The sequence below is a fragment of the Ranitomeya imitator genome, chromosome 6 (genome assembly GCF_032444005.1).
Source record: "Ranitomeya imitator isolate aRanImi1 chromosome 6, aRanImi1.pri, whole genome shotgun sequence".
Classification (NCBI taxonomy): Eukaryota; Metazoa; Chordata; class Amphibia; order Anura; family Dendrobatidae; genus Ranitomeya; species Ranitomeya imitator.
The window spans coordinates 205,003,993-205,027,583 of record NC_091287.1 but is presented as its reverse complement, the minus strand read 5'-3'; the positions used below and the strand labels follow the sequence as shown (position 1 = coordinate 205,027,583).

At 45.3% G+C, this 23,591-nt stretch overlaps 1 protein-coding gene across 1 annotated transcript in view; it reads right to left on the bottom strand.

Annotated features, from left to right (window-relative positions):
* Positions 1-14,493: 14,493 nt before the first annotated feature.
* The window catches only part of LOC138641344 (uncharacterized), a 209,749-nt gene continuing 200,651 nt past the window's right edge, over positions 14,494-23,591 (bottom strand). The window contains exons 3-4 of the mRNA XM_069728907.1: positions 15,474-15,630; positions 14,494-15,383 (exon numbers count right to left, since the gene is read on the bottom strand). Coding sequence (XP_069585008.1) covers positions 14,750-15,383; positions 15,474-15,630 — 791 coding nt within the window. The 3' untranslated portion in view covers positions 14,494-14,749. The remainder of the gene's footprint in view (positions 15,384-15,473; positions 15,631-23,591) is intronic.

Sequence of the window (23,591 nt, the reverse complement as noted above, 5' to 3'; positions counted from 1 at the left end):
CAGCTGGGGTTGTCAGGGGGTACATGGTGATGTTCCATTTTTGTCGATTTCGTCATCCACCCCTTCTGAGGTCCCAGAGTTCTTGTCTGATTATCAGGATGTATTTGAAGAGCCCAAGTCCGATGCTCTACCTCCGCATAGGGATTGTGATTGTGCTATCAATTTGATTCCTGGTAGTAAATTCCCTAAAGGTCGATTATTTAATTTATCCGTGCCCGAACACGCCGCTATGCGCAGTTATGTGAAGGAATCCCTGGAGAAGGGACATATTCGCCCATCGTCATCACCACTGGGAGCAGGGTTCTTCTTTGTAGCCAAGAAGGATGGTTCGCTGAGACCGTGTATTGATTACCGCCTTCTTAATAAGATCACTGTTAAATTTCAGTATCCCTTGCCATTGTTATCTGACTTGTTTGCTCGGATTAAGGGGGCTAGTTGGTTCACTAAGATAGATCTTCGTGGTGCGTATAATCTGGTGAGAATCAGGCAAGGAGATGAATGGAAAACTGCATTCAATAAGCCCGAGGGTCATTTTGAGTATCTAGTGATGCCGTTCGGACTTGCCAATGCTCCATCTGTGTTTCAGTCTTTTATGCATGACATCTTCCGTGAGTATCTGGATAAATTCCTGATTGTTTACTTGGATGACATTTTGATCTTCTCAGATGATTGGGAGTCTCATGTGAAGCAGGTCAGAATGGTTTTTCAGGTCCTGTGTGCTAACTCTTTGTTTGTGAAGGGATCAAAGTGTCTCTTCGGTGTGCAGAAAGTTTCATTTTTGGGGTTCATCTTTACCCCTTCTACTATCGAGATGGATCCAGTTAAGGTCCAAGCCATCCAGGATTGGATTCAGCCGACATCTCTGAAAAGTCTGCAAAAGTTCCTGGGCTTTGCTAATTTTTATCGTCGCTTCATCTGTAATTTTTCTAGCGTTGCCAAACCATTGACCGATTTGACCAAGAAGGGTGCTGATTTGGTTAATTGGTCTTCTGCTGCTGTGGAAGCTTTTCAGGAGTTGAAGCGTCGTTTTTGTTCTGCCCCTGTGTTGTGTCAGCCAGATGTTTCTCTTCCGTTCCAGGTCGAGGTTGATGCTTCTGAGATTGGAGCAGGGGCGGTTTTGTCACAGAGAGGTTCTGATTGCTCAGTGATGAAACCATGTGCTTTCTTTTCCAGGAAGTTTTCGCCCGCTGAGCGTAATTATGATGTGGGCAATCGAGAGTTGCTGGCCATGAAGTGGGCATTCGAGGAGTGGCGTCATTGGCTTGAAGGAGCTAAGCATCGCGTGGTGGTATTGACTGATCATAAGAACTTGACTTATCTCGAGTCTGCCAAGCGCTTGAATCCTAGACAGGCCCGTTGGTCGTTATTTTTTGCCCGCTTCGACTTTGTGATTTCGTACCTTCCGGGCTCTAAAAATGTGAAGGCGGATGCTCTGTCTAGGAGTTTTGTGCCCGACTCTCCGGGTTTATCTGAGCCAGCGGGTATCCTCAAGGAAGGAGTCATTGTGTCTGCCATCTCCCCTGATTTGCGGCGGGTGCTGCAAAAATTTCAGGCGAATAAACCTGATCGTTGTCCAGCAGAGAAACTGTTCGTCCCTGATAGGTGGACTAATAGACTTATCTCTGAACTTCATTGTTCGGTGTTGGCTGGTCATCCTGGAATCTTTGGTACCAGAGAGTTAGTGGCTAGATCCTTCTGGTGGCCATCTCTGTCACGGGACGTACGTACTTTTGTGCAGTCCTGTGGGATTTGTGCTAGGGCTAAGCCCTGCTGTTCTCGTGCCAGTGGGTTGCTTTTGCCCTTGCCGGTCCCAAAGAGGCCTTGGACACATATTTCGATGGATTTCATTTCTGACCTTCCCGTTTCTCAAAAGATGTCAGTCATTTGGGTGGTCTGCGATCGCTTTTCTAAAATGGTCCATCTGGTGCCCTTGGCTAAATTGCCTTCCTCCTCTGATTAAGGAACCTTTGTTCTTTCAGCATGTGGTTCGGTTGCATGGCATTCCTGAGAATATTGTTTCTGACAGAGGTTCCCAGTTTGTTTCAAGGTTTTGGCGAGCCTTTTGTGGTAGGATGGGCATTGACCTATCCTTTTCCTCGGCTTTCCATCCTCAGACTAATGGCCAGACCGAACGAACCAATCAGACCTTGGAAACATATCTGAGATGTTTTTTTTCTGCAGACCAGGATGATTGGGTGTCCTTTTTGCCGTTGGCTGAGTTCGCCCTTAATAATCGGGCCAGCTCGGCTACCTTGGTTTCTCCATTTTTTTGCAATTCTGGGTTCCATCCTCGTTTCTCTTCAGGACAGGTTGAGTCTTCGGACTGTCCTGGTGTGGATTCTGTGGTGGATAGGTTGCAGCAGATCTGGACTCAGGTAGTGGACAATTTGATCTTGTCCCAGGAGAAAGCTCAACTTTTCGCTAATCGCAGACGCCGTGTGGGTCCCCGACTTCGTGTTGGGGATCTGGTTTGGTTATCTTCTCGTCATATTCCTATGAAGGTTTCCTCTCCTAAATTTAAACCTCGTTTTATTGGTCCGTATAGGATTTCTGAGGTTCTCAATCCTGTGTCTTTTCGTTTGACCCTCCCAGACTCCTTTTCCATACATAATGTATTCCATAGGTCGTTGTTGCGGAGATACGTGGCACCTATGGTTCCATGTGTTGAGCCTCCTGCCCCGGTTTTGGTGGAGGGGGAATTGGAGTATATTGTGGAGAAGATTTTGGATTCTCGTGTTTCTAGACGGAAACTCCAGTATCTGGTTAAATGGAAGGGTTATGCTCAGGAAGATAATTCCTGGGTTTTTGCCTCTGATGTTCATGCTTCCGATCTTGTTCGTGCCTTTCATGCGGCTCATCCTGGTCGGCCTGGGGGCTCTGGTGAGGGTTCGATGACCCCTCCTCAAGGGGGGGGGGTACTGTTGTGAATTCTGTGGCTGAATTCACTCCTGTGGTCACAAGTGGTACTGCAGCTTCTGAGCTTCCTCCCTCAGGTGTTCTGGTGAGCTCGTTGACTGCTTCATTACTTAACTCCGCCTGATGCTGCGATCCTTGCTCCTTGTCAATGTTTCAGTGTTGGATCTGAGCTTCTCCTGATTGTTCCTGTGACCTGCTGCTCTGTATAGCTAAGTGCTTTTTGCTTTTTTGTTGCTTTTTTTCTGTCCAGCTTGTCTTTTGTTTTGCTGGAAGCTCTGAGACGCAAAGAGTGTACCGCCGTGCCGTTAGTTCGGCACGGTGGGTTTTTTTTGCCCCCTTTGCGTGGTTTTGCTTTAGGGTTTTTTGTAGACTGCAAAGTTCGCTTTACTGTCCTCGCTCTGTCCTAGAATATCGGGCCCCACTTTGCTGAATCTATTTCATCCCTACGTTTTGTCTTTTCATCTTACTCACAGTCATTATATGTGGGGGGCTGCCTTTTCCTTTGGGGAATTTCTCTGGGGCAAGTCAGGCCTATTTTTCTATCTTCAGGCTAGCTAGTTTCTTAGGCTGTGCCGAGTTGCCTAGGTAGTTGTTAGGCGCAATCCACAGCCGCTTTTAGTTGTGTTTAGGATAGGATCAGGTGTGCAGTCTACAGAGTTTCCACGTCTCAGAGCTCGTTCTTGTATTTTTGGGTATTTGTCAGATCACTGTGTGCACACTGTGTTTCTGGATTGCCTTCATAACACCTGTCATTAGCAAACATAACAAGCGGCGTACAAACAGCAATGCATCTCTCAGGGTGCCTTCTAGGGCAACCCAATGAGCTACAGCACTGAGGAAAAAAAAATGTAGCCTCCACTGTCCCTGCAAACAAAATGTGGTGTTGGACAGTGGAAATCGCTACAGCACAAGCGGTTTGGGGGTTAATGTACCCTGCCTAACGCTATCCCTGCTTCTGACGAAGCGGCAGCAACCTCTCCCTATGCTCAGATCAGCAGCAGTAAGATGGAGGTCGGCGAGAACGCCCCTTTTTAGCTCCTGTGACACCGCAGAGAGCAAGCCAATCACTGCCATGCCCTTCTCTAAGATGGTGGGGACTGAGACCTATGTCATCACGCTGCCCACACTCTGCGTCCACCTTCATTGGCTTTGAAATGGCGCTGAACGCGTCATAGAGACGCAACTTTGGCGTGAAGGTCGCGTACTGCATGGCCGACCCCACACAGGGATCGGGTCGGGTTTCATGAAACCCGACTTTGCCAAAAGTCGGCGACTTATGATAATGACCGATCCATTTCGCTCAACCCTAGTGGTGGTGGCTAAGTGACTGGAAGCATTATCCGCTATCCAACCAACAACCATTTCACACTGGTCTGGCTTCAATAGTGGTGTGCTGCGGTCCCCTAGAAACTGGGACAGGAAGATCGAGCAAGAAGATGTGGGTCTTTGTTGTTGCCCACTTTCACCTTGGCCACGGCCTTGTCCTCTGAATGCACCATCAGCATCATGTCCACTTCAATGTCCCTTGCCCCTTGCCTTAACCATTTTAAATGGACTACTGCACTATTTCAAATGCTCAACAAAAATGTAATTGTTAGTAGCGAAATAATATCTGATCAGTATGCCTGCAAATCTATGATTGTTCTAAACCAAACACCAGGCAGGCCTCAGCCTGATCCAACAGACTGCATTCAATTGTTGGGGGCTTTTTGGTGAAGTTAATATATGCTAAATAGTGATGTATACAATTAGAGTATCAGACAGCAAAATAAGAGGTACACTTGGCCTACAATGCACAAACTTGAAGTACACAGATATATGAAGGCTGTCATGGAAATACCACACAGGCAAATATGTGGCCTTTTCTTATAAAATGCCAAATACTGCTGTATATAATTAGAGTATCAGACAGCAAAAAAAGAGGTACACCAGCCTACAATGCACAAACTTGGAGCACACAGATATATGAGGGCTGTCACGGAAATCCACACTGTAAAATGTGGTCTTTTTTTTTCTTAAGATGCAAAAAACTGCTGTATAGAATTAGAGTATGAGACAGCAAAAAAAGAGGTACACCAGCCAACAATGCACAAACTTGGAGCACACGTGGCCTTTTTTTTTAAGATAAAAAATACTACTGTACAGAATTAGAGTATCAGACAGCAAAAAAAAGGTACATCGGCCTACAATGCACAAACTTGAAGCACACAGATACATGAGGGCTGTCACTGAAATACCACACTGTCAAATATTTGGCCTTTTTTTTTAAGATGCAAAAGACTGCTGTATAGAATTAGGCCGGCGTCACACTATGCGTATGAAAATACGGTCCGTTTTTTACGGCCGTAATATGCAGAAATAATCCAGAAATAGTGTTCCGTATGTAATCCGTTGTCAAGGTGTGGCCACATATTTTGCGCATGTAATGTTGCGTATGTAATCCGTATGACTTCCGTACTGCGTTTTTTCCATGCAGCCTGACAAAATGGACATTTATCAGTTTTGTAGGCTGAAATTAATTTAAATCACCATCAGCAACCCTATGTAAAGCCTCTACAACAGGTGGCACCCTCCCTTATGGCCATTTTGTGGTTGTGCATCTGTTGGTGTGTTGTGGTAATGTTTGCACCATGTCTGACGTACTGCACTTCACCCCAACTCAGCGGGTCTTATTTAACTGGGTCTTGTCGCGTCGGTTTGGGCAGCCATACCCTGTGATTGTTGATACGCGAAGGAGGAGAAGAAGATTGTGGGTGCATCCTCTTTTGACCCAACGCCTCACTAAAGGCCATCAGAGGCTCTATACAGCTCTGCGTGCACATCCTGATAAGTTTTACCTATACTGTCGAATGACAATACCAACATTTTATATCTTGTTGGAGACAGTACGTCCAGGACTCACGTATCAGGACACCAGAATGCAAAAAAGCATATCCGCAGAGGAGCGTCTTCTCCTTACTTTAAGGTATGTATTCAACATCCTCACATACTGTATGTTGATGATGTTTTTTTATGCGTTGTTTTCTACCAGCTATTTTTAAAAATATGTGTATATTAGGGCAAAAGCACATTCTAAATATGTATTTGTAATGTTCTACTTATTCCTGTGTTTTGGAATCTACAACATACTTGGGCTTTTTCATGTTTTGTGTAAACTATTGTTACCTACCAACTATTATTTTTTCTGTCCTTTCAGCTTCCTGTCAACTGGATTGTCTTATGCGGGACTACACCTGGAGCTTCTCATTTGTCGGTCCACGATTTCTGGCATTGTGCGCTTAACATGTAATCAAATATGGGCTAAACTACAGGAACTTGTCATGCCTGAGCCAAAAATTGATGATTGGCTCAAAATAGCCCGTGGGTTCAATGACACTTGTGACTTCCCACACTGCACTAGAGCCCTGGATGGGAAACATATCAGGGTGCGTAAGCCGCCGAACTCTGGCTCACAATTCTACAATTATAAGCAGTTTTTCTCTGTAGTTCTGCAAGCTGTAGTTGACAGTAACTACAGGTTTATAATTGTAGACATTGGGGCCTATGGGCGAACAGGAGACTCTAGGGTTTTCAATTCATCCATTATGGGTCGGCGGCTATGTGAAAACCAGTTAGACCTCCCACCACCGCAACAACTCTCAGGCTCCAATGCAGAAGCAGTGCCATATGTTCTTGTGGGAGATGATGTAAGAGGGTGGTGCTGTTATGGACAGTAAGGAACATGCTGTCACTTTAAGAGGCTGCACCCCCTTGTCTGGCATGATGGAATGTTCTGCTTCTCCCCTGCAATAATCGTTGTAATAAACTACTTTGCAGAGTGCAGGTGTGGAGCTGGAGCAGCGTGTGTGAGCTGAGGCTGTTGTAGAGAGGACTTTTTGTGCTGATAGCTGAAAGAGAGAAAAACTGTGTCCTGGTATAGCTGCAAGAGAGCCATGAAGATACAGAGAAAGGGTTTTACAGTTTCCAGGAGCATCCCTAGGATCTAGAAGCAAGGAGAAGACCACGTTTCACAGAGCTGACAGAAAGCCGTGCGCACCACCGTATTGGACTGCTGGGGGCCCCCTGGAACTGGATCTGATTCTCCAACATCACTGTGATTTTGTTCCTGTTTGGTGCACCTGTTAGGGCCTAGTGTAGGCTTCAATAGTCAGTACACGGGAGCCATGTGGCCTGCTTAGTAAAGGCCAGGAAGTGTTGTGAATTCTGTGGCAGAGCTCCCTCCTGTGGTCACAAGTGGTACTTCGGCTGATTCTCTCTGTGAGCTTCCGTTGGTGGAGGAAAGTGGTACTGCGGCTTCTGAGTTTCCTTCATCAGGTGATGTGGTGAAGTCGTTAGGTGCTGCTCTATTTAACTCCACCTAGTGCTTTGATCCTGGCCTCCAGTCAATGTTCTAGTATTGGACCTGTTTCCTCCTGGATCGTTCCTGTGGCCTGCTGCTCTGCATAGCTAAGTTCCTCTTTGCTATTTGTTTGCTGTTTTTTTCTGTCCAGCTTGTCTATTTGTTTTTTTCTGCTTGCTGGAAGCTCTGGGACGCAGAGGGTGTACCTCCGTGCGTTAGTTCGGTACGGAGGGTCTTTTTGCCCCCTTTGCGTGGTTTTTGTAGGGTTTTGTGTTGACCGCAAAGTTACCTTTCCTATCCTCGCTCTGTTCAGAAAGTTGGGCCTCACTTTGCTAAATCTATTTCATCTCTACGTTTGTCTTTTCATCTTAACTCACAGTCATTATATGTGGGGGCTGCCTTTTCCTTTGGGGTATTTCTCTGAGTTAAGGTAGGCTTATTTTCTATCTTCAGGCTAGCTAGTTTCTCAGGCCGTGCCGAGTTGCATAGGGAGCGTTAGGCGCAATCCACGGCTGCCTTTAGTGTGGTTGGTGAGGATTAGGGATTGCGGTCAACAGAGTTCCCACGTCTCAGAGCTCGTTCTTGTTTTTTGGGTTATTGCCAGGTCACTGTATGTGCGCTGACCTCTATGTCCATTGTGGTACTGAATTACCTTTCATAACAAGGAAGGTTATACGTAGAGTAGCATCATTACTCGTTTATTGTTTACATTTGCTTGTTGACATATTTTGAGTCTGTTATAGCTGGAGCATCGTGCTATTTTACAGAAAAGATAAAGTTTATTACTCTTGTAAATTGTCTTTTGCCATTGTATACCCCTGTTTGCATCTTCCTCATTCCCTTCATTCCTTGCCTTCCAATAAATCTACCCTTTGTTGCTTGCACCTCATCTTGTGGACAGTAGTCTTCCTGCACCGTAGTGGTCCCCGGCCATCGCTTCAAGTGGCGCTGCGAGCAGGGTGCTGTCACCAAGATGGAGGCAGCAGACAGCAATGGCGGGAATGCTAATGTTAATGGAGATGCTGTGGGCATTGGTGGAACCCTTGCAAGGACACTCCCTATGGGCACTATATTTAGTGTGCTACCAAAGTTTGACGGCAAGAGTATGCCACTGTTCGACTGGTTGTTCCGCCTGCAAAGCACCCTGAAGATTTATAACATCAGCCCAGACCTTGAAGTGGACATTGCGTTAACTGCCCTAGAGGAAGAAGCCCATAGAAACGTCTGCCTACAACCAGAACTCACCTGCTGTACCCTGAAGGAGCTAGTAAAGTTCCTGGAAGAGATCAATGGTGAGACTGCTAGCGCCGGACACCTTCGCGCCAAATTTTTCTCTAGGCTGCAGCGTGAAGAATATACCCATAGTCCACGGTATTGCTTATAGTCACTTCGATATACATAAACACATATCCTGGTGTGGTATCCCATACCAGAAAAGAAGTGAAAGAAAAGGAAATTGTTAAAATAAAAGAATAAATTTTATTACATAATTTAGTAGCATAATACAACAATAAAATGAATGAAAGAAAAAAGGAGAAAAAAAGAAAACAGGGGGGGGGGGTGGAAAAACACCAGACTACCACGGGAATAAATAGCACCGAAGTCAAATGCTCCTAGAAAAAAAAACAACACAGCCAAAACGGTTATAATAGTAAACTGATGGATTATATCAATTGATATCGCTATTACATCATAATAACTTCAGCCAACTGTAACAGGTACTAAATATAAAGGGTACTTGATATAATATAACAGGTACTAAATATAAAGAGTACTTGATATAATATAAATCCCCCAGAGGAATATACTGACTATCAGAGAGAGTCAAATAACTAAATATATTAAATATGAGGGCTAACAATGAAAGGCTGATAGACCAGAGAATGCAACAAGGGTTGCTAATACACCTGGTGTGTGCACTAAGCACTAACACTGTGCCTGCAATGTAATGTGCCCGGTATGAAGGAGATTCCAAAAGGGGAGGTGGTGGTTACCTGTAGTATAGCTGCTATATCAAAGGAAGGCTGGCTGTGCCGAATGCAGGATGACCGGTGCTATGGTCCCGAGCTATAATCCATCAGTTTACTATTATAACCGTTTTGGCTGTGTTGTTTTTTATATTGCTACATAGCTCCAATATTTCTGCTCCCATTTTTTCTAGGAGCATTTGACTTCGGTGCTATTTATTCCCGTGGTAGTCTGGTGTTTTTCCACCAGCCCCCGTTTTCTTTTTTTCTCCTTTTTTCTTTCATTCATTTTATTGTTGTATTATGTTACTAAATTATGCAGTAAAATTTATTCTTTTATTTTAACAATTTCCTTTTCTTTCACTTCTTTTCTGGTATGGGATACCACACCAGGATATGTGTTTATGCAGCGTGAAGAAGAAGGAATTTCTTAGTATGCAACAGCACTGCAAGAAGTGTTAGCAGAGGTACAGAGAAAGGAGGCGGATGGATTTGGCCGCATGGGCTCTAAAGACCGGATACTCCAGGAGCAATTCATTCTGGGGCTGCACAGCACATCCTTGAGGCGAGCACTGTCAGAACGGGTTCGGACAGATCCAGCTCTTATGTTTTGTCAAATCCTGGCGGAAACAGTGGCCCAAAGTAAAGAGAGCTATGCGTCTGGGGTGATGCGTGTCCAGGGTGCCAATACCAGAGGGGAACCAAACCATCAGGAAGTGCTGGTCCAGGTGGTGCAAGACTTGCAGCGGTCCCTTTTCAACGTGCAAGAGAAACTGACCCAGATGGAGCGAAGAGTGGGGGAACTACAACAGTCTGACCCACCGTACTCATGCAACCATACTTCAGCCCGTCCGATAAGGCATCAGTGGGAGTAAGCCCCCTCCCGTCAGGCATCGGAGGCATGAGGACAGGCTCGATGTACCCCCCGGCGAGGAGGAGGCATCCAATGCTGGGAATGTGGAGGACGGGGGCACCTTGCCAGAGACTGTCGGAACTATACTCAAGGCCAGCGGAAGCCACCATTAAACTACCAACTCCCGCAGTAGTGCGGCACTCTGCGGGGGAGGCGAGGAGAGGGGCCGCTCCATATCATAACGAACACTTGATTGCTGGGAGCCCCATCCTACGTGCTGAATTTGAAGGAGTTCTAGTGGATTGCCTGATAGATACCAGATCACAAGTGACAACGATGCCAGAAGCGTATTTCAAGCAGCATTTCCAGGACCTTGCCAAGCCAGAAAAAGAGACATTGATCCGGTTGTTTGCTGTCAACCAACAACTGATCCCGGTCACAGGGGTCGTGTGGATGAATATTCGAATCTGTGGGCATGAAGTTGGGAGAAAAGGGATCCTGCTAGTCCCTGAGCCTATCAAGGAAGATGTGCCTGTAGTACTGGGAATGAACATCCTACGTGAACTCGATCAGATTATGTTTACCAAATGGGGACCTGGATATTGGAAGAAGGCTACTACACATAAGCCTACTCAAGAAGCCCTTCAACGACTGATCCGCGTCTGTGGGACGCAGAAGAGTGTGCCATCTTATCAGACGGTACGAGTCATCAGGACTCCTAGTAAATAACCTGTATTCCTACCTCCCGAGCGAGAAACTATAGTATATCTTCCAGTGGGGACTCACCGCAACCTTGAAGGGTTGGAAGTGGTTGTTCAGCCTGTGGTAGGCGTAGGAGTGGACCAAGAAGTCATGATAGCTCATACGATAGCTGTTGTCCAGCGAGGACATGTCCCCATAAGAGCTTTGAATGTGGGCCCCGGGGAGGTCACCTTGCCACGAGGGACAGATCTGGCCCTGGTGTACCTACATAAGGGTGAAGTGGTTAGTCAGAAGGAGATGTCTTTATCACCGAAAGAAGGTGTGGGGTGGACCCTAGCAGTTGCTGCGGGGGACAAAGAGACGCCATCCCCGGAGTGGAGTGGACGGGTCATCCTTGATCAAATGGAAGTGGATATAAAACCTCTGGGCACTGTGCGTGTGCAAGCAATAGAAACTATGCTGTGGGAAAATCAGGCCGCATTCGCCCGTCACGCCGAAGATTTCTGCTGTACTGAAGCCATCACACATGAGATACCGACTGGGGAAGCTCGTCCAATTCGAGAATGATACCGGCAGATCCCGCCCAAGATGTATCAAGAGGTGAAAACATTATTGAGGCAGATGCTGGATTCAGGAGTGGTGCGGAGTAGTCAGAGCCCTTGGGCAGCCCTGGTGGTGCTCGTCAAGAAAAAGGATGGGACCATCCGGTTCTGTGTAGATTACAGGAAACTCAATGCCTGCACTGTTCGAGACTCGTATCCGTTGCCCCGCATCGAGGAATCCTTGACAGCTTTGGGGAAAGCCAAGTACTTCTCCACCCTGGACCTAGCAAGTGGATACTGGCAAGTAGCCGTGGCAGAGAAGGACAAAGAGAAAACCGCCTTCATCCTCCCTATGGGGCTGTTCGAGTTTAACCGGATGCCCTTCGGGCTCTCCAATGCTCCAGGCACATTTCAACGGCTGATGGAAAAGTGTTTGGGAGACTTAAATTTTGAGGCTACCCTGATCTATCTAAATGACATCATTGTGTTTTCGGGCTCATTCGAAGAACACCTTGCCCAGCTTGGACATGTACACGGAAGACTGCGGGCTCATAACCTTAAGGTGAAGCCAAAGAAGTGCCACCTCTTCAAGAGAGAGATCGAGTACCTGGGCCACATAGTATCACAAGATGGAGTTCTACCCTCGCCAGAAAAAGTGGCTGCTATCCAGAAGTGGCCAGTCCCTCGAACATTGAGAGAACTCCAGGCCTTCCTGGGACTCGCTGGGCATTACCGCTGGTTTGTTAAAGACTTTGCGAAGGTGACGGGTCCTCTCAATGAGTTGCTGAGGGGGACCGCTGGAGTACCGAAGACCCAGCGCATCCCCTGGGCACAGGGACAAGACGAGGCCTTCCAGGCTATAAAGAATGCCCTTACTTCAGCCCTGATTTTGGCCTACGCAGACTTCGATCAACCGTTCCTGTTGTACACAGATGGTAGCCTTCATGGACTCGGTGCAGCACTTTCTCAGATACAGGATGGACATGAGAGAGTCATCGGGTATGCCAGCAGGTCCCTGCGAGACAGCGAAAGAAACCCTCACAATTACAGCTCCTTCCGGTTAGAGTTCCTGGCCCTGGTGTGGGCCGTGACAGAAAAGTTTGCAGGCTTCCTGACAGGTAACAAGATTCAAGTTCGAACAGACAATAATCCCCTGGCCCACCTTGAGAATGCTAAATTGGGGGCCTTAGAACAACAACTTAGCCAAGTTCGACTTTACCATCCGTTTTCGCTCTGCTACCGAAAACGCAAATGCTGATGGGCTGTCAAGAGTGACTGTGGAGACTCCAGTGGGGGATCTTGATGAGCAACTCGAAGAAGAGGAAACCCCAGACTTTCGCAAGTTTAAGTCCCCAATGGTTGCAGCCCAGTCAAGAAGGGAGGCCTGTGCATTACCCCGGGTCCCTGTGGAGAACCAATGAGGAATGGGGACACGTTCAGGATGAAGACGAAGGGCTGAGACAGATGAAATGGTGGGTAACTCAAAAGCGGAAGCGTGGCAAATAAGAGAGAGATGATCTGGACTCTGAAATGAGGAGTGTGTTACATCAGTGGGATAGACTGGAGGTGCTATATCGTAAGAGGCAACAGCCAAAAGATATGGAAGTAAGGTGGCAAGTTGTTATCCCAGGAAGAATGGCTCATAAAAGTAGCTAAAGAAGCCCACGAATTTGGAGCACACTTCGGCCCCACGAACACCTACCAATGGTTACAACGGTATGTGTATTGTCCCCGGATGGAGTTTGTGGTGGAAGAGGATTGCCAGCAATATCGAGTATGTGACCTCATTAAGAGTACCGAACAGAGGGCACCCATCCAGACCATACAAACTAAGGAACCGCTAGAAGTCTTGATGATCGACTACCTCCTCGTGGGACACTCAGCCCGGGGGCTGCAATACACGTGTTGGTGATCGGTATGATTTCTCTAAGTTCGCAGTAGTCACTCCGACTAGAGATCAGACTGCGGAATCGGCATCACGAGCCATCTGTCAAGACTTCATCTGGGTGTATGGGTGCCCAAAGTGCATCCACTCCGACCAAGGCGCATGTTTCCAAGGCAAGGTGATGGAAGAATTGTATCGTATGTATGACATCGAGCGGTCCCGGACCACCCCTTACCACCCTCAAGGCAACCGAGCTTGTGAACGCTTCAATCGAACCTTACTTCAAATGCTGAGAACATTGGAGGAGGATAAGAAGGCGTGTTGGTCAGACTATCTGCCGGAATTGGTCTGGACCTACAACAATCGGGTCCACTCTACCACGGGTTATACCCCCTATCTACTGTTGTTTGGAAGAGCTGGACGAGAGATCATTGAGCTGAATTTGGAACAGCCAGAGGAGCTGATGGAGCTAACTGTCACCTCATGGGTGAAAGAGCATCCGCAACGATTGCCAATGATATGGCGGTTGGCGGGTCAGCAGCTGCAAGAAAAAGAACATACGGGCCGCAAACCGACTCAAAAGTTACCGCTCCAACCTGGAGACCGAGTATTAGTCAGAGAAAAACGCCCCAAGGGAAAACTAAGTGAGAGATGGGAAGTACAGCCGTACAAAGTTATCGAGCGAGTGTAATGGCCCTGTCTACAAGATACAGATTGAGACTGGGGCATCCGCCCCTAGAGTACTTCACAGAAATATGCTGCGGCCTTACCGGTCTGAGGTCTGTTCTATGCCATTGTCGCCTGAAGGCACTACTCCACTTCCTAAATCTGTCATGCCTGATGGTGAAATCGATGATGAGTGGTGGACTGTCACTGACACAGTAGGGGGGTCCTCAGATGCACAGAGACGGTAATCCCATGGATGTACCAGTACCGCCATGCGAGGAAGAGACCAGACAAGAGCTCACAATGTCTCCTGCAACAAGTGTTTCTCTGGAAGATAGTCAAGCCTTGCCTGACAGCCAAGAGCTTTGGAGATCCCAGAGGTCTAATGCAGGGGTTCCACCAGTCCGATATGTAGAACAGTGTGCTCTGTCTGTTTTTACACCTTTTTTGCCTCCTTTATAGGTGCTGTTTCCGAATTCAGAAAAAAAAAAGAGTATATTTCAGCTCACCCTTAGTTCATCTGTCCGATGTGGTAAGTATCCATCCGAGCACGGAAACAAAGTGTTGCTGCCACAACACTGGTCGACGTGTAGAGAAAGGAAATATGGATCCAGCTCCAGGAATAAAATGTAAAAACTTTATTAGTTCACATTAAAATGCTGCTGAGACATGACCGGCATAGTGGGTAAAGGAGAGCAACCAGCACCCGACTGGACGCGTTTCGAGCAACAAATGTGCCCTTAGTCCTCAGTATGTTTCCGAATTGCACGTTCTTCCATTACACTTTGACCCTGATGCTGTGATGGCTGAGGACGACCATTATTAAGAAGGGAGGCATGTAAGAGGGTGGTGCTGTTATGGACAGTAAGGAACACGCTGTCACTTTAAGAGGCTGCACCCCCTTGTCTGGCGTGATGGAATATTCTGCTTCTCCCCATGCACTTGTTGAGTTCGGGGAAGGTGCAATAGGTTATGTGGTGACAGCTGCCTTCTCTCAATAAATTCGAACACCTCATAGGGGTCATTTGGGAAGGTGCATAAATCAATCAGGATGTGAATACAGCCTCTCACACGTAGCCTCACCTCACGGGGAAGGGGACGTAAGTACCGGGCCAGGCTGCAAGCAAAGGCCTCCTCACCATCATCCGTGGCTGCCCTTGCCAAATAATTAAGGACACCAGCTTCCACATTCCTCCTACTGTCTTGCAGCTCTCTCCTTCTGCGGCCTCTGCGTAAAGGCCCAGCAGCCTGTGGGGAGGACACCAGTGGGACAGTAGGGCTGCTGCTGTGTCCATGATCTTCCTGGCTTACAGGATCTGGTGCTGCTGTTGGTGGTGGTGCTGCATCTTGCACACTTGTTGCTGGATCTTGGGATGTGCAAGCAGATGGTCCAGGAAGGATGGATCTTGAAGAGGCCAAAGAAGGGCCTGCCACCTCTTCTTCTACATCAACCGGATCGAAGACAACCTCCGAGTCTGACCCGGTCTCCCTCTCAGTGAGGTTGGACTGTGTTCTGTTATTAAATTAATAAAATTAATAACCATAATTAAGAGTTTACACAATTGCTAACATATGTGTATTGTGTCGTGAGGTTTTTACTTACGGTCTTAGATCCATACTTGGATCCAAAAAGGCGAGGCGATCATAGTATATATATTTATGTTTTTTGCTAGGAGCTGCTGACCCACTCCTGGCACGCTGCTGCCTTTCCCTTCGATATTGGTTCCTGATGCTGCGCCATCGTCTCATAACATCTTCCACTGCAATGACATAGAATCAAATGTTCTATAAGGTCATTCTGCACATTTCTTAACAACAGTTGTCATTGAGAGATCATATTTTAACGAGGATATTAAAATGTATTTTTAAATGAAGTTAATAAAGAAAAAATTGTTGGAAAAAAAACACAATAAAATGAAACCTCACAAGTACAGGGTCCACACCCCTCTGTACCAGTCTGGCGTTCAAAAGAATATTACCCTACGCAACATCTCTATCTCTGTACGTAACCCCTTTCTCATGTCCACAATCTTTTTTTAACTCAAAATACCTTAAAACCCTGCTGTTCTGTTGGTCAAAAATGACCGACTTTGAACTTCAATATTCTTTAAAATATTCAAGATGCGGCTCTGAAACCCGTGGCCGACCGACCCATCCTCATTTAAGTCAATCAACCACAAGTTTCAGAACCGCATCTTGAACACCCCAAAAAATACCAAAGTTCAAAATAGGTCTCTCCAGACCGAACAGAACAGCAGGGTTAAAAAAACAAAAACCAGACTAAGCCCAAAAAATATCTGCATGAAATCATGTAGGTAAATCATTTTTTTAAGGTAAATTAATGTTGAAAACATGAGTGTACTTACAAAGTTGTGTCCGAACCGCACGTGTGCGTTGGTCAAAATCTGGGAATAAGATCCCACAGATGGTCCTCCAAGCTGCCTCTTTCCAGGCCCGGTTTGAATAGTTGGGATCCCGCTGGACCCATATTTCAGGCCTTTCTTGGACCAGGATGAGGAACATATCCACATTAATTATGGATGCCATGCTGCTTGCAACTCCGTGGAGGCGAGCGCCAGACTTCCAGGATGTCTGTCTGGCTTTTTCAGCTAATTAGCATGTCTGAGCTTCCTGATTGAGGGCTTGGCACAATTCCTGGCACCTGGAGATGTCTGGCGTATTTCTCGCAAGTCACACAGCTGGTCCGTGTGTAATTCGTATTTTTCTCGCCCCCATTGATGTTTTGGTGTATTTTTTGCGCAATACACTGACAAACGCAGTATGCTGCGATTTTCTACGGCCGTATAATACTGTATAATAGGGATGCGTAAAATACGGCAGATAGGAGCTGCCCCACAGAAAAACATTTGTGCAATGCGCATTTTCTGCACCTCTCATACGTCCGTAAAACTCGCTAGTGTGACGCCGGCCTTAGAGTTTCAGACAGCAAAAAAAAGAGGTACATCGGCCTACAATGCACAAACTTGGAGCACACAGATATATAAGGGCTGTCACGGAAATACCACACTATAAAATATGTGGCCTTTTATAAAAAAAAAATGCAACACACTGCTGTAAAGAATTAGAGTGTCAGACAGCAAAAAAAGAGGTACACCATACTGCAATGCACAAACTTGGAGCACAGAGATATATGAGGGCTGTCACGGAAATACCACACTTTAAAATATGTGGCCTTTTTTTAAGATGCAAAATACTGCTCTATAGAATTAGAGTATCAGACAACAAAAAAATAGGTACATTGGCCTACAATGCACAAACTTGGAGCGCACAGATATATGGGAGCTGTCACGGAAATTACACACTGGCAAATATGTGGTCTTTTTTTTTAATTAAATGCCAAATACTGCTGTATAGAATTAGAGTATCACACAGCAAAAAAATAGGTACATTGGCCTACAATGCACAAACTTGGAGCACACAGATATATGAAGGCTGTCACGGAAATAACACACTGGCAAATATGTGGCCTGTTTTTTTTATAAAATGGAAAATATTGCTGTATAGAATTAGAGTATCACACAGCAAAAAAAAGAGGTACAACGGCCAACAATGCACAAACTTGGAGCACACAGATATATGAGGGCTGTCACGGAAATACCACAATGTAAAATATGTGGCCTTTTTTTCTTTAACATGCAAAATACTGCTGTATAAAATTAGAGCATCACACAGCAAAAAAAAGAGGTGCACCATCCTACAATGCACAAAATTGGAGCACACAGATATATGAGGGCTGTCACGGAAATACAACACTGTAAAATAAGAGGCCTTTTTATTAATGATTCAAAATACTGCTGTATAGAAATAGAGTATCAGACAGCAAAAAAGAGGTAAACCGGCCTACAATGCACAAACTTGGAGCACACAGATATATGAGGGCTGTGACGGAAATACCACACTGTAAAATAAGTAGCCTTTTTTTTAAGCTGCAAAATACTGCTGTATAGAATTAAAGCATCAGACAACAGAAAAAGAGGTACACCGGCCTACAATGCACAAACTTGGAGCACACAGATATATGAGGGATGTCACGAAATACCACACTGTAAAATATGTGGTCTTTTTTTTAAGATGCAAAATACTGCTGTATAAAATTATATTATCAGACAGCAAATAAAGGGGTACACCAGCCTTCAATGCACAAACTTGGAGCACACAGATATATGAGAGCTGTCACGGAAATACCACACTGTAAAATATGTGGCCTCTTTTTTTTTAAGGCCGGCGTCACACACAGCGTATGAAAATACGGTCCGTATATTACGGCCGTAATACGCTGAAAAGTCCCGAAAATAGTGGTCCGTAGCTCTACTATACTATCTACTATATAAAGCTGAATGTGTGTATGTGTGTGTGTGTGTGTATGTGTGTGTGTGTGTGTGTGTGTATGTCCGGGATTGGCATCTGCACCGTCGCAGCTACAGCCACAAAATTTTGCACAGTCACACGTATGGACCCCGAGAGCGTCATAGGCTATATTGTGAGGCGAAATTTTAACCCCGCGCGTTCCAATTCACCAAACAATTTTGCCCCTATCTACATAATGGGGAAAAAAGTGAAAGGAAAAGTGTTGGAAGCGTCGCAGCTACAGCAACAAAATTTTGCACAGTCACACGTCTGGACCCTGAGAGCGTCATAGGCTACGTTGTGAGGTGAAATTTTAACCCCGCGCTTTCCAATTCACCAAACAATTTTGCCCCTATCTACATAATGGGGAAAAAAGTGAAAGGAAAAGTGTTGGAGGCGTCGCAGCTACAGAAACAAAATTTTGCACAGTCACACGTCTGGACCCTGAGAGCGTCATAGGCTACGTTGTGAGGTGAAATTTTAACCCCGCGCGTTCCAATTCACCAAACTATTTTTCCCCTATCTACATAATGGGGAAAAGTGAAAGGAAAAGTGTTGGAGGCAAATTGACAGCTGCCAGATGTGAACAAGGGGGACTTAAAGAATGAGAGCGATGGCGCCAAAGAGTATATACCGCACAGTTGCTAAGGTGGGGCCTCGACATGGGATGCTCACCACACACGGGGATATGAACACACACACAAAATGCGCCACACACTACCACGTGCTTGAACACATATACCACCCTCAGCACACATTTCACCACACATACACCAACCTTGCCACATAAAAGTAGAAACACAAAAGTCGCCGCTCAAAACTCGCCACGCGCAAAACTCGCCACATGCAAAAACTAAGCTCACGCAAAACTCGCCACAAGTGCAAAACTCACCTCATGGAAAACTCGCCACACGCAAAACTTGCACACGCGGAAAAATTGCCACATGCACAAAATTTGCAACACATGCAAAAGTTGCCTCACAAAAAGCTTGCACATACTCAAAAGGCACCAGACATAAAACTCACCACGCGCAAAACTCGCCATGCGCAAAACTTGCTGCACACAACTTGCTACACTAACCTGTCACATGCAACTCGACACACAAAAAGTTGCTACACGCATGTTGCCACACAAAACTCATCTCACAAAAGTCGCTACATGCATGTCGCCACACACAACTCAACACACACAACTTGACAAACGAAACTCGCCCTAAAACACACACAAGTCTGGTATTAGCCTTCAAAAATAAAAATCTGATTAATAAGCAGACAAACTACAAGAGCAACAAATGTACCATATAGGAAATACGGCAGCTGTCGGTCACATGACCTGTCTATTATGTGTATGTGTGAGCTAATATATACTGCCAGGGGGGAGGGCTTCCTGTTGGCTGGGGATCAGGCTGCCAATTTATCTTACAAATACTGAGGTAAAAATACTGAGCAAATAACGTGTGAACGAGGTCTAATACAGGAGATCACACAGGTATATACTATATACAGGGGAGATGACACACAGATATATACTATATACAGTAGAGATGACACACAGGTATATACTATATAGAGGAGGAGATGACATACAGGTACATACTATATAAAGGAGTAGATGACATACAGGTATATACTATATACAGGAGGAGATGACACACAGATAAATACTATATACAGGGGAGATGACACACAGGTATATACAGGATGAGATGACATACAGGTATATACTATACATAGAAGGAGATGACATACAGGTATATACTATATATAGGAGATGACATACAGGTATATACTATATATAGGAGGAGATGACATACAGGTATATACTATATATAGGAGGAGATGACATACAGGTATATACTATATACAGCGGAGATGACACACAGCAGGTATATACTATATACAGGGGAGATGACATACAGGTATATACTATATATAGGAGATGACATACAGGTGTATACTATATATAAGGGAGATGACAAACATGTATATACTGAGGTGAAAATGAGAGGTGTGAGGTGAAAATGAAAAGGTGTGAGTGCAAAATGAGAGGAGTGAGGGAAAATAGTGTAGTGATCGGAAAATGACAGATGTGAGGTCGAAATGACAAGTGTTAGGGGGGAATGAGAGGAGTGAGGGGGAAAATGAGAGATGTGATTGGGAAAATGAAAGATGTGATTGGGAAAATGAGAGGCGTGATGGGAAAATAAGAGAAGTGAGGTGCTATAACTAACCACAGATATTTACTATGCCCAGGCAACGCCGGGCTCTTCAGCTAGTCTAATATATAAAGCTGAATGTGTGTATGTGTGTGTGTGTGTGTGTGTGTGTGTGTGTGTATGTCCGGGATTGGCATCTGCACCGTTGCAGCTACAGCCACAAAATTTTGCACAGTCACACGTCTGGACCCCGAGAGCATCATAGGCTATATTGTGAGGTGAAATTTTAACCCCGCGCGTTCCAATTCACCAAACAATTTTGCCCCTATCTACATAATGGGGAAAAAAGTGAAAGGAAAAGTGTTGGAGGCGTCAAAGCTACAGCCACAAAATTTTGCACAGTCACACGTCTGGACCCCGAGAGCATCATAGGCTATGTTGTGAGGTGAAATTTTAACCCCGCGCATTCCAATTCACCAAACAATTTTGCCCCTATCTACATAATGGGGAAAAAGTGAAAGGAAAAGTGTTGGAGGCGTCGAAACTACAGCCACCAAATCTTGCACAGTCACACGTCTGGACCCTGAGAGCGTCATAGGCTATGTTGTGAGGTGAAATTTTAACCCCGTGCTTTCCAATTCACCAAACAATTTTGCCCCTATCTACATAATGGGAAAAAATGAAAGGAAAAGTGTTGGAGGCAAATTGACAGCTGCCAGATGTGAACAAGGGGGACGTAAAGAGTGAGAGCGATGGCGCCAAAGAGTATATACCGTACAGTTGCTAAGGTGGGGCCCGACATGGGATACTCACCACACACGGGGATATGAACACACACACAAAATGCGCCACACACTACCACGTGCTTGAACACATATCACCCTCAGCACACATTTTCCCACACATTCTCCAACCTCGCCACATAAAAGTCAAAACACAAAAGTCGCCGCTCAAAACTCGCCACGCGCAGAACTCACCACATGCAAAAACTAGGCTCTTGGAAAACTCGCCTCAAGTGCAAAACTCACCTCATGGAAAACTTGCCACACGCAAAACTTGCACACGCGGAAAAATTGCCACATGCACAAAAGTTGCAACACATGAAAAATTTGCCTCACACAAAACTTGCACATACTCAAAAGGCACCACACAAAACTCGCCACGCGCAAAACTCGCCATGCGCAAAACTTGCTGCACACAAATTGCTACACTAACCTGTCACATGCAACTTGACACACAAAAAGTTGCTACACGCATGTTGCCACACAAAACTCATCTCACAAAAGTCGCTACATGCATGTCGCCACACGGAACTCAACACACACAACTTGACAAACGAAACTCACCCTAAAACACACACAAGTCTGGTCGTATCCTTCAAAAATAAAAATCTGATTAATAAGCAGACAAACTACAACAAATGTACCATATAGGAAATACGGCAGCTGTCAGTCACATGGCCTGTCTATTATGTGTATGTGTGAGCTAATATATACTGCCAGGGGGAGGGCTTCCTGTTGGCTGGGGATTTATCAGGCTGCCAATTTAGCTTACAAATACTGAGGTAAAAATACTGAGCAAATAACGTGTGAACGAGGTCTAATACAGGAGGAGATGACACACAGGTATATACTATATACAGGGTAGATGACACACAGATATATGCTATATACAGGAGAGATGACACACAGGTATAAACTATATAGAGGAGGAGATGACATACAGGTACATATATATACAGGAGGAGATGACATACAGGTATATACTATATACAGGAGGACATGACACACAGGTATATACTATATACAGGGGAGATGACACACAGGTATATACTATATACAGGAGGAGATGACATACAGGTATATACTATATATAGAAGGAGATGACATTCAGGTATATACTATATATAGGAAAGATGACACACAGCAGGTATATAATATATACAGGGGAGATGACTGTTGTGAATTCTGTGGCTGAATTCACTCCTGTGGTCACAAGTGGTACTGCAGCTTCTGAGTTTCCTCCCTCAGGTGTTCTGGTGAGCTCGTTGGCTGCTTTGTTATTTAACTCCACCTGATTATGTCTTCCTTGCTCCTTGTCAATGTTCCAGTGTTGGATCTGAGCTTCTGGATCTTTCCTTTGGCCTGCTGCTCTGCTTAGATAAGTGCTTCTTTGCTTTTGTTGCTGCTTTTTCTGTCCAGCTTGTCTATTCGTTTTGCTGGAAGCTCTGAGACGCAAAGGGTGTACCGCCGTGCCGTTAGTTCGGCACGGTGGGTCTTTTTGCCCCCTTTGCGTGGTTTTTTGCTTTAGGGTTTTTTGTAGACTGCAAAGTTCTCTTTGCTATCCTCGCTCCATCTAGAATATCGGGCCTCACTTTGCTGAATCTATTTTCATTCCTACGTTTGTCTTTTCATCTTGCTAACAGTCATTATATGTGGGGGGCTGCCTTTTCCTTTGGGGTATTTCTCTGAGGCAAGTCAGGCTTGTTTTTCTATCTTCAGGCTAGTCAGCTCCTCAGGCTGTGCCGAGTTGCATAGGTAGTGACAGGCGCAATCCACAGCTGCCTTTAGTTGTGTTTAGGATAGGTTCAGGTATTGCGGTCTACAGAGATTCCACGTCTCAGAGCTCGTTCTATTGTTTTAGGGTTTTGTCACATCACTGTATGTGCTCTGATTGCTGGCACACTGTGTCACTGGATTGCCTTCATAACAGATGACATACAGGTATATACTATATACAGGAGATGACATACAGATGTATACTATATATAAGGGAGATGACAAACATGTATATACTGAGGTGATGAGGTGAAAATGAGAGGTGTGAGGTGAAAATGAAAAGGTGTGAGTGCAAAATGAGAGGAGTGAGGAAAAATAATGGAGTGATCAGAAAATGACAGATGTGAGGTTGAAATGACAAGTGTTAGGGGGGAATGAGAGGAGTGAGAGAGAAAATGAGAGATGTGAGGGGGAAAATGAAAGATGTGATTGGGAAAATGAGAGGCGTGATGGGAAAATAAGATAAGTGAGGTGCTATAACTAACCACAGATATTTACTATGCCCAGGCAACGCCGGGCTCTTCAGCTAGTATATATATATATATATATATATATATATATATATGTCAGTAGACACATACAGTATATGTATATATATTAATATTTCATCCAGCGCGATATAGCAGAAAGCCGGTAATT